This window comes from Taudactylus pleione, unplaced genomic scaffold, assembly GCF_031769625.1.
Source record: "Taudactylus pleione unplaced genomic scaffold, aTauple2 ptg000040l, whole genome shotgun sequence".
Taxonomy (NCBI): Eukaryota; Metazoa; Chordata; class Amphibia; order Anura; family Myobatrachidae; genus Taudactylus; species Taudactylus pleione.
Window position 1 is genome coordinate 2,851,563 of NW_028284442.1, and position 19,316 is coordinate 2,870,878.

The following is a 19,316-nucleotide window of genomic DNA, read 5'->3' on the forward strand; positions in this document are numbered from 1 at the left end:
CAGTATAAACACATCTTTTCTGAAAGGCCCTAGAGGCTGCAACACCACTAAGCAAGAGGCATCACACCATGAAGACCAAGGAGCTCTCCAAACAAGTCACGGACAAAGTTGTTGAGAAGTACAATTATGGGTTGGGTTATAAAAAAATATTCAAATCTTTGATGATCCCCCAGAGCACCATCAAATCCATCATCATCAAATGGAAAGAACATGGTACCACAACAAACCTGCCAAGAGAGGGCCACCCACCAAAACTCACAGACTGGGCAAAGAGGGAATTAATCAGGGAGGCAGCACAGAGACCAAAGGTAACCCTGAAGGAGCTGCAGAGTTCCACAGCAGAGACTGGTGTATCTGTGCATGTGACCACAATAAGCCGTACACTCCATAGAGCTGGGCTTTATGGAAGAGTGGCCAGAAAAAAGCCATTACTTAGTGATAAAAATAAGAAGACACGAAATGAGTTTGCCAAAAGGCATGTGGGCGACTCCCCAAATGTTTGGATGATGGTGCTGTGATCAGATGACACTAAAATTTAACTTTTCGTCCACCGAGGAAAACGCTATGTCTGGCGCAAACCCAACATATCCCATCACCCCAAGAACACCATCCCCACAGTGAAACATGGTGGTGGCAGCATCATGCTGTGGGGATGCTTTTCAGCAGCAGGGACTGGGAAACTGATTCGAGTCGAGGGAAAGATGAATGGTGCTAAATACAGGGATGTTCTTGAGCAAAACCTGTTTCAGTCTGCCTGTGATTTGAGACTGGGACGGAGGTTCACCTTCCAGCAGAACAATGACCCGAAGCATACTGCTAAAGCAACACTCGAGTGGTTTAAGGGGAAACATTTAAATGTGTTGGAATGGCCTAGTCAAAGCCCAGATCATCCAGCTGAGAATCTGTGGTCAGACTTGAAGATTGCTGTTCAAAATCGGAAACCATCCAACATGAAGAAGCTGGAGCAGTTTTGCCTTGAGGAATGGGCAAAAATCCCAGGGGGCAAGATGTTGCAAGCTCATAGAGACTTATCCAAAGCGACTTGCAGCTGTAATTGCCGCAAAAGGTGGCTCGACAAAGTCCTGACTTTAAGAGGGTGAATAGTTATGCACGCTGAAGTTTTCTGTTGTGGTGTCCTAAATGTTGTTTGATTCACAATATAAATAAAAACACAACTTCACAGTTGTAGGCATGTTCTGTGAATGAACTGATGCACACCTTCAAACAATCAATTTTAATTCCAGGTTGTGAGGCAACAAAACATGAAAAAATCAAAGGGGGTTAAATACGTTTGCAAGGCACTGTATATGGTTATATGGTTATTCATATTATATACAATTATTGTATGTCCTTGTTCTCAGCACGACACATATTCAATAGAGTGGAGCGAAATAGTGTGCTCCATTAAGGACACCATCTCTTACTAAGGTTTCACAAAACTGTAGTGTATTTTTACAAATGCATTACAGGTTTTCAGATAGGTACCATTGCCAATTACTTAACATAGTGCTTTCCATTGTGAACATTCGTAAAAATTAGCAAACACAAAAAGCAAAAAAGTAGTAAAAAAATCAGTACATTTTCATTAGCAAATACAAATATTAGCATGTGTGACTTTTTACCTTCAAATGTGTCTTATTCGCACAGCGATGCAAATAAGTAGCATGCCTGTGTTCTGTGTGCGACTGCGGGTGTATCTGCATGCTACATTAATGAGGATGCTACATTGCAGTATTACCGGCTGTAACACTGTAACGTATCATTTCGCATGCAGATACTGTACATCCGCAGAAGTTGCTTATGCTACCTATTCACATCGCTGTGCGAATAAGACACATTAGAAGGTAAAAAGTCACACAAAAATATGCTCGCGCTACAGAGTCACACAAAGCTCCGATGTTATGTGTAGCGCCACTTTTAGCATATGGAGAAGAGATGTATGTGGACACATATGTATGTATGTATTGTATGTATGTATTGTATGTATGTATGTATGTATGTATTGTATGTACTAACGACACAATGCAGGAGATTTCACAGAATTATTTTTATAATTAGCACTGCAGATCACAGTCCCCATTATTATCAATGGGGACTAGTGGTGGCTCCAGAGGTGTGGCTGCAGCGCAGTCCAAAATTCAAATAGGAGAGCCACACCAACTGTCACCCCAGCTGCTGCCAAATATCGTCGGCCGGAACTCACTGGCAGTTGCTGTGGCTCCCCTATTTGAATTTTGGATTGCGCTGCAGCTCTACCTCTGGAGCTGCCACTGATGGGAACTATGGGCCTGATTCAGACCCACTCGCGAGCGGCTGTCTGCTCGCAAGTGGGTTGATGGTGTGCACTGCGCATGCGCACGACGGAGGGAGCTCCGTCGTGCGCATGCACGAGACGCGACGAGCGAAGGACTTTCCTTCGCTCGTTGTGTCTGATCAAAGGGGGCGTGCTATCGATGTTGATTGACAGCACGCCCCCTTTGGTGGGCGTGCCGGGGGCGTGCCTGCCCGACGGAGGCGTTCCCAAGGGAACGCCTACCGTCAGAAGCCGGCCCCACTGACATCACTAGTGATGTCAGTGGGAGTGATTTTGGCTCTGATAGAGCCAAAATCACTCGTGGCCTTGCGGTTGAGAAACTCAACCGCAGGCTTCTGCTCGAACTGGCGATTGTCAAGACCATCGCGACCATCATCCTGCACGCTCGTATAGGCTGTGGGTGGTGACCCACAGCTATACGAGCGTCCAGGAGGACGCTCCATAGTTATGGAGGTGGGCCCTGATTCAGAGCGAGCGCTCTGGTCAGAGCATCCAGCTCTGAATCAGGGCCTATGATCTGACCCCATGTGCGCATGCATAGTGTCAGTTTCCCCTGGAAAAGTCTTTAACAAATGTGAAAGACTTCTACAATTTGCCGGCATATAACTCGCAGGGACAGAGGTTACCGCAACCGCTGTCCCTGCGAGTTCCCCTTGTCCATAGCGGGGATATTTTCATTAAAAATGAAAGTATCCCCTGTGATACGGATACTTAATAGTTGGGGAAGTTCTGTGATTATTAGTATATAGACCCCTTTTAGCTTATACCTGTGTGTAACAGGCTATTTGATCAAGACACTTGTCCTACATGCGAATGCCCTATTGTCCACACCCACCAGTCACATCCATTGAGCCGCAAGTGAGATGCGACTACGATGAATATAACTCTGATATCCCACTAATTGCTCTAAGTTGTGTACGCAGGCCGTGACGCATGCCCAGTTTGATAAAAACCTTGAGATCCATCTACATTAGGAATAGAGCTCTGAATCAGGACCATGTTGTACTGTTGTCTAGTCTTGTCAAGGGTGAAGATTGATATAGTCAGTAGTGAATTCACAAGCCAATTGCAGTAGATGTAGTATTGATGGGAATGCTAGATCCAATATGCCTGTGTGAAGGTTCTGTGATCAGCCAGCAGCAGAAAGGCTACAGAGCAGCCATTGTGTCTGATTCTTAAGAAGGGCTTTATTGTGAATGGAACTTTGGGATTCTGCCATATTGATCATTTTCAACATACTGGGACATGGAGATTTTCTTTATTAGATGAGAAACTCATACAAAATTTAATTTTGTCTATAGTATATTTGGCGTAGGGAAATCTCCAAAGTTGTGCTAATGAGCTCCGGGTTTGTACTTGCTGAACTTGAAATCACTCCAGATTGCTCACTATAGCAATATCCAATAGTCCTGCTACTAAAGGAGACTATCTTCAGAATTCAGCATGCTAGAGACCACTTTAACTCCATTGCAAACTCCCATATACTATTTGCAGCATACTGTTGCCAATACTCATTTTCCCTTCAGTAAACTTACTATACTTCTGCATACTTGTGGGTTCCGTACATTACAGACCAGCCACCACAAATTGGCAACATTTATACTTTTGCACCTTTCTACCTACATTACACAAACATTTCCAAGCATCAAATTCTTCACAGGCCAGGGGGCAGTTTCTGCATAAGTTTATGAATTGTTCCTATGTATTAATAGCATAATACAGGAGATTTCACAGAAATATCCATCAGATTGCTGAATAGCACTGCAGATCACAGTCCCCATTATCTCAATGTGGACTACGATCTCAACTCTATGTACCAAACTTGGCCCTAGTAGATTACATTGTTTAAACTGCTTTATACCTATAGAGGATCACGAGCAGGAGATCTTTCGAAATTTTAATCCCTCTCCCAAAGCTGGCTGCTGAAGCTGACAATGTGTGCATGCACAGTGTCAGCTTCCCCCAGAGAAGTCTTTTACAAATGTGAAAGACCTCTATATAATGCCGGGGATATACTGTAACTATAACTTGCAGGGACAGTGGTTACCGCAACCACTGTCCCCACGAATTCCCCTTTGTACATAACAGGGATATTTTCATATATATCCCCGAGATCCGGAACCTTAATAATCGTGCCAGTTCCACGATTACTAATATATAGGCCTCCTGGTGTCACTATTAACAGCCTCTCATTGTTACCTCTGTATTGCTTCTCTCGTGGCAACTCAAACTACACAGATCATTTCTCCACTATTCTGCATCTCTCTTACTCCAGATTTTGATCCCGCCCTAGAAACCATGTAAAATGCTGTAATCTTGGTATATGTTCTGGAGTTTCCCTACCATACACCTTCAGTAATCCTGACCACTCTACCTGCTATAACTTTGATGCCCCTGGGACATTCATAAATACCATAAGTGGCCATTTATATTCGATATGGCTTTTTGGTACTCTAGAAGTTTTCTGGGGGTTTTTTATTTTTCAATTTATAGAAGTACTCACATTGTCATCCCCTTGTTCTCTGGATAATTATAGTCATTGTCTTCAGACTGTTTTATGTTTATGATTTATTTACTAGCTTGTATGCATATTGTACTTCGTACACTTCATATCTGAAACCAAATAATAAAACATGAATATTGTTTTTGTTGTTGTTTTTTGTTGTTGTTCAGTTTTTGCTAAAAAGTAATAACTCCAATAACCTGTATTCTGTTTAACATAACAAGAAAATAAGACATAGCAATTTTCTATATTTTCTTGTAAAACATACTATGCATTTCAGTTTTTCTATTTTTACTAAAGAACAAGATAAACATCAGCCTATCTTCTCCCACACTGCATTATCTATAAAGTATCATTGCTGTTTTTATATTTGAGAAACATGCACACAATAAATATGTTCCTACTTTTTTATATTTTTATTCTGTTTTCCTTTTTAGATGCATTGCAGGAATTACATCGGTAAACCACTTTATGTTAGTACAATCAGTAATAAAGAGAGGAATCCTGGAGCCGAAATTGATCACAGACGACATATTGGTTATTCAGGTCAGATCTGTGTTACATCTGTGTACTTATCCAAAGCAAATAAATAACCCCAATACCCCATTGTAAAGTTTATGTAGCAACTTTAGTACTTTAACTTCTCTTTAACCACTTTGAACTTTGGCAGATATATCATTTGTACAATTATTTTCATTTGCTGATACTGTATTAAACAAATGCTTGTACAAAGTATTTCAGGCACTTTTCTATGCATTGAGCAAGACTTCGGTTGAAAGGAGCCCTGCTGGACATTGGAAAAGCACATCAGGAATACCTGTGCATTTTGTACAGCCTTTTCATGCACTATTAGGGCATAGTTATCATAGTTATCAAAAAATATTTGGAATATCCTCCGCAAAATGCATGCAAATACCAAAGACCCCCTGTGTGTGTGTGTGTGTGTGTGTGTGTGTATGTAATGCAAACCGCAGCAGATATCTGACCCCTATTTTCAATTGCAAAAGCAGCACCCATAGGATTCTATGGTGGCTGCTACAATGCCAAATTTACCAAGCTCTGGAATGCTATGCAAGTGCCTGGTAGCCAATGACATTGTAGCCTAAGGGCTACAGATTGTAAAAAATCCCAGGCTGTAGCCACTCGCACATATGTGGTCTGATGACCAAGCATGCACACACAAAGTGAAACAAAGAAGGAAGCAAGCCCTTTAGAAAAATAGTCAGTATAATGGGCAATATGCCCAGTCAGGAACACCAGTGGTGGGAACGCATCTACTTCTCTTCCAGAGAGGATAGATCGGGGCTACTTCAGATCTACTGAAGTCCCAACCCAAGCCAGTTTTTACTACTGGAGCTGGGATTATATTCAAATATTTTCTTGCTCCAAAAACTAAATGAATCTTTTTGACCCATACGGGTTTTAAAAAAGCATGCATTTTGTATGGTTACACTGAAAGGTGTTCCTGATCAATCTCCTATGGAAATAGAACAAGTCAGAAATCAGTTGACCAGTCAGTTCATCATTCCTTTCCAAGGGCACGTCATTCACTCAATATCATGTAAAGACTTTTTTTTTTTTCAAGGAGTGCTACATGTGCAACCACCATACATTACGTCTAACGTTCCTTGGGAATTAGTCTTAACAGCTTTACATAATTTTGAACCCTTGTAGTAAGTGGAGTTAAATTTCTTACATGGAAGACAATCTTTCTTTTGGCCATCTCAACAATGAAGAGAGTTTTTTAACTTGTGGCCCTATCTTGCAGATTTTAATATATAATTACTGTTATTAAAACTAAAGCCAATTTTCAGCCCAACATATTGTCCACATTCCACTTAAGTCAACATATTCTTATTGAGACCTTGGGTATGGGTGGGTAAATGAAAGAGGAAGGATCCATTCCCATGTTGGATGTTGTCAAGGCTTTGAGGACATATATTAATGGGACTAAACGGCTTTGCAAGGGATGTAGTCACCATCCCGACAGGATGCCAGCGGTCACAATACTGACAGCAGCATCCTGACTGTCAGAATCCTGACAGATTGCGGAGGTTAGTATTATGGACAGGGGGAGACTTAGGGTTAGAAGGGAGGGTTAGGGTTAGGCTGCTGGAGAGGTGGGTTAGGGTTAGGCTGTTGGAGAGGTGGGTTAGGTTAAGGGTTATAATACTTACAAAAATATGTTGTGCTTCTGACTGTTGGGATGCCGCTGTCAGTATTCTGACCGTCAGAAGGCTGACGGTCTGGATCCTGTACCCAACCCCTTTGTAAAAGGAGTGATCTTTTGATCCTCTGTGGTGTTCACAAGAGAGGTTGGCCTGCATCTAAGCAGACTAATGATAGGTGGATTACATGAGTAATTTGAAAGTCTTACTTTGGAGTGGAGAACTTGTTCCTGAAAATGTGAGAGCATTGTTTAGAGCCAACTGGGCGGTGCACAGTTGCAACTCAACTGAGCAGCTGTGTCTAGCAGCCAACTGGCCTTCTGCCCATACCTTTACAAAGTTTTACAGATTCAATCTTTTTTCATCCAGACATTAATTTTGGACAAGGCATTGCAACTTCAGAGCGTACTCTCCCATAGGGCAGCTTTAGCACATCCCCATAGTTCTAGTGTCCACCAATATAATCATGGAGAAAACAGTATTTTTGTACTTGTGTTACATCCTTTTCTCTGAATCACTGGGGAACACTGGGTGTCCACCGTGTATGCTCTGGTTCTCTCCTGAAAGTTCAAATTGGTTCTAGAAAGGCAACCTGTTCCTTTCTCTCTCTTTTTCTTGGTTTTGTCTCTCTTTCCTCTGCCCTGTGGGAGCTGGGTTAGTGAACTACCGATTTCCAGATGGCTAGGGGATAAAGAGGAAGAGGAGTTTAAAGGCACACATCCACTAGAAGACAGGCAAACGTCTGCACGATTACGACATTGTAATCGTGGAGTCGTTTGTCAGTCTGTGATGTGCCTACACCGAATGAGCAGTCGTTCAGTGTAGGCACATCAATCATCTGCAAACATGTTGAACCTGACGTTATCCTCAGGTTGTACAACTTATTTGTCCGATGATTGATGTCTAAACGACCAGCGGGAGCGCGCATCGCTGGTCGTTTTAGACATTTTTTTTAATGATTTTCAAATGATTTGCGAACGATTGAACAATTACGATATCGTTATCGTTCAATCGCTCAATTTAATCGTCTAGTGGATGTGTGCCTTAAGACTTCTTAAGCTCCTTGTGTCAGATTTCTTAAAGTTCCAAACTTCTGCTTTACCCCATGTTTAAAGTGTCCTTCAATTATTTAGAGAAGTAGATTTAACATTTTAACTAAATAACTTCCAAGTCATTGGATTTTATAACTAATGTTATAGTTCACTCTATGACGGATATGAGCTGCAGTGGAAATTTGGAAATCATATTTTAAAGTCATTAGCTTAAAATAATGAAAATGAATGCAATAATATGTACCTAGTTTAGTAACAGCCAGGATGCTGGTGGGTTTGTACAACCTTGGGACACATCATTATGTTCCCTGAGGCAGTATAAATGAACGGTTAATGCAGTTACTGTCACTCACCCTAACACATATCACTAAAATAAATATCCCAAGCTCTATAACTGTTAAATGCAAATGCAGTATTTTGTATTTGTTTTTTCCAACTGCTTTTATTGTTGGAAAAATACAGCTTATCTTTTCTTCCGCAGTTAGTAGACACTATATATTTATTTAAAATCTGCTATGGAACAATATACTTTAATATATTTTTTGTTATGTATGTGTTGTACTGTTGACAGCCTTAACCAGTTTTTTCAGTCATGAATATTTTGTTTGGTACCGTTGACAATTAGACTGCAGATCTCTTGAATCATGAACACTTACAGATAGTAATTAGTGCACACTTTTAGTAAGAGATTACGTAACAACCCTGTTTTGCATTATTTCAGATGACAAACAACTTGAAACACGTACATGTGTTCCAGTGGATGTGATGGATACCTTTGCTTGCTTTCGCAACAGTCTACTGAAATCTAAATACTCAAGCAGAGCACTTAAACACAGCAGAAAACTAATCACTTTATTCCTCGCTCATAGCCAAGGTACAGTGATCCATTTATATGTCAAATTACTTATATTATTACTAGTATTTTGGACCCGTCATTCATTGAGTCGCGAGCAAGCAAAATACAAATAAATTGGAACTGCATAGGTAACTGTAGCTGTTGTGTCTGTCTGATGTTTCCTATCTTACTATCTCTCTCCCTCCGGTCTTGCGCTCTCTGGGGGTCATTCAGACCCGTTCGCGAGCAAAGGACACTCGCAAACGGGTCGATGTTGCCCCACTGCGCATGTGCATGACGGAGGGAGCTCCGTCGTGCGCTTGCGCGAGACCCGGACTGCGACAGCCACGCTGTCGCTCTGGGTCTCGCACCAAAGGGGGCATGCTGTCGATGTTGATTGACAGCACGCCCCCTTTGGTGGGCGTGCCGGGGGCGTGCCTGCCAGACGGAGGCGTTCCCATGGGAACGCCTACCGTCTGGAGCCGGCCCCACTGACATCACTAGTGATGTCAGTGGGAGTGATTTTGACTCTGATAGAGCCAAAATCACTCCAGGGCTTGCAGCAGCGAGACCCTACCGCAGGGTCTCCGTCGCAAGCCCGATGGTCGCGATGGTCAAGACCATCGCGACCATCATCATGGACGCTCGCTATAGCTGTGGGTGGTAACCCACAGCTATGTGAGCGTCCATGAGGACGCTCCAAAAAAAGGTAGGAGGGCCCTGATTCAGAGCGAGCGCTCTTGTCAGAGCGTTCAGCTCTGAATCAGGCCCTCTGTCCCATTATTTTATTCCACCGCCCTCCCTCTGCTCCCTAATCTCTCTGTCACTTCCCCTATCAGTCTTTCCCCCTCTTTCTCTATGTATCTTTGTTTGTTTCCCCCACCACCACCTCCTTTTCCACATTTCCAAAATTCATAGGGGCAGATATGTTAACATTATTTTTTACTAAAATAATGTGAAAACAGGTGTTTTCACACCCTTTTCACATTAAGTTAGTATAACATAAATTTATTAAAGGGCAATTGGAGTACTTTTTGTGAAAAACTACTCAATCCCTTCAATTCAAATATTTTTAGTAAGCAGATTGCATTTCCCATACTTGTGATAGGAAATGTGATCTGCTCATATTTACTAAAAATATATTGTGAAAAAATGTCGGGGGGAAGCCCTGTGATAATAACGCCATCTTCAGATGGCGTTCTCAGGGCTTTCCCCGGCTCTCCACTTCCTTTATCATTTGTAGTGCTAAAAGGCTCAGGACCTCATTCAGAGTCGGTCTTAGCGGCCGCACGGTCGTACGCCACCGATGTTCGCTAAACTGCGCATGCGTAAAGTTCGCAATGCGCGTGCGCAAACTAGCTGCTACGATCAGAAATTTCTCTCTCCTTGAACACAGCCAGGTAGGTAGTTTGAGTGACATATTGAGGCGTTTGTGGGTGGTAACAGGGGAAGGTGCTTGAAAACGGGGGTGTGGAGATCCGAACGCAGGCGTGCCTAATTATGCGAACGGCGTTTTATGGGAGTGCATAATTAACAAAGTAGCATCATGGCACATGTGACATGCGAGGTTTTTACACTGACATGATCGTAGAGCTTAAGAGAGGGTATGGTCAACCTTAAGCTCTACGACCAGTTCCGATGGTTCTCGATGGTCTCGATTAATCCTTATATGCCCGGAGATGACGTGTAATGCATACGAGAAGGTGTCTTCCGGCCGCTTCCTCCCCTTGGTCGGCCAGCTACCGATCCGATCTTAGGGACGCAACTTGCGAGTGCATCATTTGCATATCCGGCCCCTTTTCACGTACGACGGTGCGGCCGCAACGACCGACTCTGAATGAGGTCCTCAGTCCCAGATCCTCTGTTTTTATCGCTCTATACAACCTATGTTGGCAAACTAACCAGCTTCTTTTGGATTTCAATATCATCTGTATGCAGATGTTACCAAAAATGTACCTTTCATCCTCAGATCTCTCACCATGCATGTTGACTCGTGTTAATGAATGTCTTTCAGCCATTTCATTCTTGATGTCTTCTCGCGACCTCAATCTGTATCCAATTCATGTTACATACATCTAAGAAACCTATAATACTGCCATATTTCGCACAAGACAATGCAAAAACTTACTATTTTCCTTACACATTGATTATTGCAATAGTCTCCTTAATCTTTTTCCTCTAAACAGACTACCCCTACAATCTATTTTGAATGCAGTGGCTAGACTAAACTTCATTGCAAAAATGTAGTCATCTGCTGCTCCACTCTGTTTGTCCAGGTGCACAGTTACAGTACTTGCTCTATTGGCTTTACTCCCAAATCAGAATAAGGCCCAGTGGGCCTCATTGTGGTTCACTGGTATTTGAGAGCCTTAGATATGGCTTTGTAACCCTTTCCTGGCTGATATATTTCAGTCATTTTCTTAGCTTGTCTGGAATTAATTTTGATCGGGGCATACTGTGCTGCTTGTTGAGACCATTTAACCAACTGCACATTGCTGTAAAGGTTCTATTTAAGCGATGGCTAGATCCAACAGGACTGGCAGTAATCAAGCCTGATTGTTTCTAGTCTAATTGAACCCAATTATCAATTCATTGGGAGAATGAAAAACTAAAGCTGGGCACACATTGGGCGATGTATCGGGCGTTCAATCGAAACAGTTGATATATTGTGAACGTGTTGGCTGGTATGTACGCCCGAAATGTGTATGAATGACGTCGTTCACAGACATGTTGGTTGTGTATACAGACGGTCAGCCAACAGCCCATACACTTGCTACAGGGACCGCAGGTTAGTGACAGCTGAACCTTGCGGGCAAATTCAAATGCCCGCCCAGTTGTGATGTCAGGAGCACACATCTAGCGGACGATCGGCAGGTCTGTGTAGCTTACCTGATTGGCTGCTGTGTGGGCAGATCCGCTCGTCATCGGATCCATTGGCACAGTGTGTACCCACCTTATGGGGGCAGTTACTATTTCTCACAGGGCCAGTTAGTGTTGGATAACTTTATTTCCTTCAATAAATGAAATGATCAATTAAAAACTGCATTTTTTTGTGGTTGTTTTTGTCAATTTTGTTTGAAGAACTGAGACAATTAAGTTCAACAAATATGCAAAAGTAAAAGAAATCAGGAAGGGGCAAAATCTTGTTCACAACACTGTTGGATTATTGTATTTTTAAGAAGTCCTTAACGTACTGGTCATTTCTGACAGATGCAAGTTGTTAGTAGTAATATCTTTATGTTAGGATGATTCTTTCTAGGCAATAAAGTCCAATGCTGGATTTATGAAAGCACTATATGATCAGTCACACAAAGCTTGCCACATCACACAGAAACGAACATTTGCTCTGTGTACAGCAAGCAAATGGCACGTTAGTAAATTATTTCTAAGAGGTATTTAGGGTAATAAATAGAACATTATTATATATCTGTTGCATTACAAAATTGTAGGGAGTGCGGTTAACAACAATTGAAGTCATAGCAAAATAAAACCTGTCATTTAAAAAACAAGAACCAATGACATAATTCCTCATCTCAGGTTTGATTGAGGCAATAAGTTATTGCCATTAAGTAAGCAGATGCATACATAGGGCTATATGTACTAAACTAACAGACATAACGCCCCAGTGTTCTAGCTTTGCCTTGTCTCCTCCGGACATGCTCCTCGGAAATCAACAGTCGTGCAGAGTAACTGCGCCACTCTTTTGTCCATATTTTATTTGGTGCACACTGCATACATCACATAGTTCTTACAAACTCCCAAAGCAATGCAGCTACATAATATATCTAGGTAGTCTAACATAAAAGACTCTTTGTAATTAATGTTTTTGTCAAAGACTTAAAGCTCATGATTTAACCCTCGCAAAATCTTATATACAGTACAGTCACCTCTAGTGCAGTTCAAAGCTTGTCAGCCAGTAGAGGGCACTGATGCAGCACACAATTCGATCATGATCACTAGTCAACAAGGTTTCGGCAACATGGATGATTTTCTGTTAACTTTGATGTGCTGATTCAGAATATAGCACTAAAAATGTTCTATCTTGTCACATTTTTAGATACAGGCAAAAATAACTTAAAAAATGCTTGAAAATACCTAAAAAGTTACAATGCTGTCTGGAACTAAACTATGGGCCTGATTCAGAGCCGGACGCTCTGACCAGAGCGCTCGCTCTGTATCAGGGCCCTCCTACCTAAAAATGGAGCGGCCTCTTGGACGCTCGCATAGCTTGTGGTTACCACCCACAGCTTATGCGAGCGTCCATGATGATGGTCGCGATGGTCAAGACCGTCGCGACCATCGGGCTTACGACGAGACCCTGCGGTAGGGTCTCGTTGCCGCAAGCCCTGGAGTGATTTTGGCTCTATCAGAGCCAAAATCACTCCCACTGACATCACTAGTGATGTCAGTGGGGCCGGACCCAGACGGTAGGCGTTCCCATGGGAACGCCTCCGTCTGGCAGCCACGTCTCCGGCACGCCCACCAAAGGGGGCGTGCTGTCAGTCACCATCGACAGCACGCCCCCTTAGGTGCGAGAGCCGGAGCGACAGCTTGGCTGTCGCTATGCGGGTCTCGCGCATGCGCACCATCGACCCGCTTGCGAGCGTCCTACGATTGCGAGCGGTTCTGAATTAGGCCCTATGTCCCTTTGTTTAATTGATGTATAAAAATAGACACTATCTTTCCGGTTTACATGTGGAGGGATAGCGATTGCAAACAATATGTATTGTTAAAATCCTTATTATGTGAAAAACACGTAATATTTCCGATCCACCCCATCTGTGTTAAATGGATGTAGGAAGGGTATTAATCAATAAAGTTTATCTACATTTGAACCATTTGCTATACAAAGGTTTACTTCCGGAGAAAGCTTAGGTTTATAAGCTGTAGTGGCAGGTTTTTGGTTGAGTGCGGTGTTTGTATTGTGAAATATTTGAAAATGGAAAGAAAACTTTGCACATGTATAAATCTACCAAAACATTTTGTTATATTTGTATACAATTTACAGTGGAGTCACAATGTTGGTCAATCACGCAGAAACTAATGCAAGTAAATTACGTTTATTTGGTTGCTGTGTGGATGGTCAAGATAAAAGTTGTGCACCATACATGTGCAGCATAACGTTCTATGTAAATCAGATTTAATAGATGAACGGGAACAAGGATAGTACATCTTTTGTGGTTCCAATGGTCTGGTGAGAACCACCCAGTCACTGAGAAGATTGTTATTTCTGTCTTGCAAAAAGTGAGAGATTTTTCAAATAAAAGTAAAGTTAATATTAAACATCCCAATCTCCCATCTGCAATAAGACCAGTGCCACATGTACCTGAACTCCTGATTCCTGTTCCTCTATTCTAACTGGGAGGAATTCACCATTCCAGAAGAATGGCAAGAGTCCCCTGAGCCTGCTGCTGGTCCCTCTACAGTCTCAAGCATGACAAAAAAAACTAACTTAATTGAGCCAAGATAGCTAAATAACTTAGTTTGGGATTTGAAACTTTCAAAGCAACAGGCCGAAATATTAGGATCCCGGTTGTTCGAATGGAATTTTCTTGCTAAAGACACCACTGAATCTGTGTTTTAGAAAACGACATGAAAACTTTGCATGTTACTATGAACTGCAAGGTTCCCTTTCCGTCTGCAAAGTTGTAAATGGATTTAGGGTTTCACCATAACCCTGAAGAATTGGAGATTATGCATCGATTCTTCTACACTGAGTTTAAATCCATGTTACTACATAATGGGAAACCATCGATACCATTGGCTTTTTCAGTAGCTATAAAAGAAACTTACAATTCCATGTCAATCTTGTTAAATGCCATCAACAATGATATATTTTCCTTTCAAATCTATGCTGATTTGAGAATGATTGCTCTGTTGCTTGGACTCTAGGGTGGTTTACTAAGTATTGTATGTCCCCAGAAAGCATAATATTATGTGTGCACTTTAGTGAAACTGTAAATGGTGTTTTTCCCACATCATATTCATTTAGGCCTCATGATAAATTTAGTAAAGGCTATGGTAAAAAATGGTGAATGTTTTTAGAATTTAAAAGGCCAGTTTCCAAAATTGAGTGCTGCCAAGTTGAACAAAGGTATAGCTGTATGCTTTTAAATTAGACTACTTTTAAAAGACAAAACCTTTGAAGATAAACTGAATTCATCAGAATTAGCTGCATGGAAAACTCTGGATCTGTCGTTGGTGGGTTTCTATGTCGTTGAAGATACATTTCTTACATACGCACCTGGACTTCTTTCCGGACAATTTGAGAGCTGTGAGTGATGAGCAGGGGGAACTATTCCATCAAGATATTTGCACAATGGAGCAACAGTATCAAGGAAGATAGAATCCAGCGATGATGGGTTATTATTGCTGGGTTTTGATAAGTGAGGGCCACACTACTCATAAGCGCAAAAAATAGTAGTAGTATATTTTTCAAATTTATCCACCCACATTGTGGGGATTTTTTATTACTTATGTGTGTGTCTTTTGTTTTTGTATTTCCAGGATTATCCCTGCTTTAAGCCATTCAAGTAATTTACATTGGTACAATAATAACATTTTCTAAACAAAGAACACAAGACTATAACATAAAAATGTGGCGTGTACAAACTTTTTACTGCCAACTTTGTGTTCAGTATGTACCATTTAGTCAAAATCACCCTATGTCGTTCATGTCGAAAAAAAAATGTTTCTTCTTACCATCCCAACCTAACCTGAGTTATTCTAACTAGTTTTTTTACTGATAGTACATAAAAAAAAGTCTAATTGCTTATAATGTTACACCAACAAATAAAAACAGTAATTATAGCTTTTAGAAATGAAGGAAACTCAAAGATGGTTTATAATCCTACAGTCCCGAAATTAGTGATGACATTTTTTGGTGTATCTGTATAATTTAGTGCCAGAAGGATGTCTCATTTTTAGTTTGTTTTTTATCGTTATGGAGTTACAGAAGAAAATTGCATTATATTATTATTAATAGCGAATCTTTCTTTGACAGTCCTGACCTCCACTCATTTGTTTCCCTTACTTACATGTCAGCACTGAGGCGCACTAAACTGCCTTTCATGCTTGTGTGCTTAATGACCTTGCTGCGTTCCATGACAGCTTTCGTGTGCAGCAAATATGGTCCACTTTCCTGATAGCATACTTATAATGGTGATTTTCTGCCACAATAATGGACTGTATATCAACATTGCATAAACATTTATGTTTTTCTTACCTTTCAGATCTCAAGATATACAAGTTTATTTTACACATTGTTAAATGTACTGTTTCCTTTTCAGGCTTAAATGCAGAAGAAAAGCTCAGGAGTCCACACACATCCTATGGGAAAGTGGGCTTTTCTGCTGGTGCATTACAAGCTCACTGCCCTGTGCCTCCTGACCTCTCCACAGAAGAGTTTCTCTCTTTGCATTCTATTGCCAGCAAGCCTATCCCTCCCTCACACCTCTCAGTTGTTATTGCTTCATATGACAAAACTATCGGTAAGGCATTTATTCTTACATTGATAATAGCAAGCCACTGTGCTAGATCAATTAATCTGTAGGCAGGGGATTAATGACTTCAGGATTCAACAGGTATTGCAAAGCTGGACAATGACAGCATAATATTCCTAAATATATCAAGTTAATTTCATCTTCTTGATGGGAGGGATGAGGGTGTCACAATCAACAAGTCGTATTACCTGAGGGAACGATTAGTATGTATGTGGGCTTACTCATTAAATCACTCATCCTGTCACTGCTAAAGAATTCTGCTTCACAACCAAAGCTGTACTTTGTAAGCCCAGACACTGCTGCTTGTCATAGTGTGGCATGCACCTGCCAATATATCATTTATCATTTACTGGCATATCCATTTATTTGCAAATTTATTTCAAGACAAACACATGGCAGGTTAACCTAATAACGAAAGGTGCTATAAAGAAATGCAAACCATGATAATCAGTGTGACAGTTTCACCTCTTATTTACATATTATATATTTGTTCTGGATAATATAAGAATAGTTATTGTCATTCTGAGTCTAAGCATAACTGTCCTGTAAAATACCATTATTTTTCTGGTGTTCTGAAATCTAGCTTACAGTGGCTCTGCATATAATAGCATGGGCCAGTAGGAAAAAGTAGTAACTCTTAACTCTATAGTACAATTATCTCACTGATGCCAACTCCACCTAACAGATTAACCCCATGTTTAAATATGTTTTTCTGCATGTTTTTAGAATTGCCTGACAATTGCCTCAGTCCCTTATTTAAATGTTACTACAGGTTGATTCTCCCATATCCGAAATGCTCGGGACCAGGAGCATTTCGGATTTTGGATTATTCCGGTTTTCGGAATACCTGGGGGGGGCCCGGCGAGTGGGTCCGGAAGGTGTCGCGGTGGTCCGGCGTGTGCTACAGATGTCCTGCTGGGCTGTCGTGCGGGTGTTGCGGTGGTCCGGAGAGTGCTACAGGTGTCCGGCGGGTTTTGTGAGGGGTCCGGTGACTGAGGCGGAAGGGTCCGGCAGGTAAGGTGGAAGGGTCCGGCGGGTGCTGCGACTATCACGAGGGGGGTGCTGCGGCCGCCGTTGGGGGTCCGGAGGGTGATGCGGGCGGTGGCCTGGCGTGTGGACCACGCTCAGGCCACTAGTCATTGGCCGCTGATACTAGTGATGTCATGATGTCCGGTCACGTCGTGACGTCACATATGCACAAAAACCGGAATATTTCGGTTTTTGGAATAACGGATATGGGAGACTCAACCTGTAATAACATTACTGCACAGCACTGCACGGAGCAAATAGAGGGGGGTGGATTAAATAGAGGAACAGGAGGATGTAATACTTAATTTAGAGCATATTACCTCTATGGCAGCACCTACTCTAAATACAGCCAAGCTTCAGTAGTTGGTATTTTACATGGGCTAACAATGGATTTTATGCAATGTTACACAGAAACTAATGTTTCCTTAAACGTCTTTGTACTGTATACAAATTATGTATGATTAATACTTTTGTTAAATGATCTTAAAGTCCTTTTTCTTTTGTTTAATAATTTTGGATAACAGAAATTCTTCATTCAGACAGACAGCAGAGCCTTAAAGCCCAAGCTCTTCATGAGCTTGGCAGTCTTCATCTGTATACTGGAAATAAAAGGTAATATTTATTCATTTGATTTATGTCTTGTTACCATTTGTAATTATAGCATTATGCACATAATGTGCTGAGAAGTCTGTCCTGGTCTCATGTCGTAGCGATGTTTGACTATATTTGTGCACTGTCAAGTAATAATTGTACATTACATATTATACACTAGCTGGGATACCCGGCGTTGCCCGTGTTGAAGACTGGACCCTGAAGTACACCTGCAGCCTTTATTTGTTTACATTGTACTTGCATATAACCCCATTCCATTGATCCTGAAAAGGACCCCACTGTTTTGCTAACATGCATACAAACAGTGCCGTAACCAGCCCATCTTGTGTGCATGACTGGGTGCAAGTGGAGCGGCTGCTATGGTGCCCGAGTTGCCTCTGTGGTCCGTCGCTCCCCCTGCACCCAGTCACGCACACAAGATGGGCTGGTCCAGTCAGGGCCGTTGAGGGGGGCCCGGGTGTCAGTGATGTTGATTTGGTGCCAGCCCACTAGCTGATTACAGATGGCGCGTTGGCTGGCAGTCATGGAGGCAATCAGAGCTCGCGGATATATACTCACCTCTTCCTATGCATAGCTCACATCCTCTTCTGTCCATGTAGGCATCCATGGGGTTAAAAATAACAAAACGCAAAGTCCCGATCCTGTACGGACAGGAGGACATGGTATGTGTTTACACATACCCTTCATCCACGCGAATGACCGAGACCCACGTGCACCCAGTCATTGCAGGAGCCGCCAGCCAATCAGCGGGTGCCTCCGTAAACACATACCCTTCCTCCTGTTTTCACTCGCACTCTATTACATTGCCCGAGTTCTATCTTGAGAATTGGAAGCATCTGGATGCGAGATGCTTCTTTGCGAGTTATAGTAAAGCCTGAAAAATTTGAGTTTTACTATAGTCGCACCCTATTACATTTGCGAGTGAGTATAAAATCTACTGTCCTGGTACCCAGCTGTATTCAATATATTCCTTCTTCAAGTATATATATTTAGACTTTATATTTAGACCAATGCTGGACAAGCTGATAGGGAGGTGAACTCTGTTAGGTTAGCGATAAGGATTGTTAAGGAGAAATTGTTTGTTTTCTGTAAGTTGCCTGCCATCCTGACATATAAGCAGGATTTTGTTTTAAGAAAATTACTTTGAGCATCATCTTGAAGGTATCGGTGCCATACGTTAACAAACAAACAAATATTAACCCTTGGCTCACTCTCATAGCAAACAACAACTTTTAGACATTTCGCACTTAAAAATTCCACTCTGTACTGAAACAAGGTTTTTTTGGTTCCACATACTGTAT

General features: G+C 41.8%; 1 protein-coding gene across 1 annotated transcript in view; it reads left to right on the forward strand.

Moving 5' to 3' along the window:
• Positions 1–19,316, forward strand: part of CFAP54 (cilia and flagella associated protein 54) — a 399,494-nt gene that overhangs the window by 217,601 nt on the left and 162,577 nt on the right. The window contains exons 40-43 of the mRNA XM_088453676.1: positions 5,255–5,363; positions 8,759–8,911; positions 16,162–16,362; positions 17,928–18,015. Of these exons, the coding sequence (XP_088309802.1) occupies positions 5,255–5,363; positions 8,759–8,911; positions 16,162–16,362; positions 17,928–18,015 (551 nt within the window). The remainder of the gene's footprint in view (positions 1–5,254; positions 5,364–8,758; positions 8,912–16,161; positions 16,363–17,927; positions 18,016–19,316) is intronic.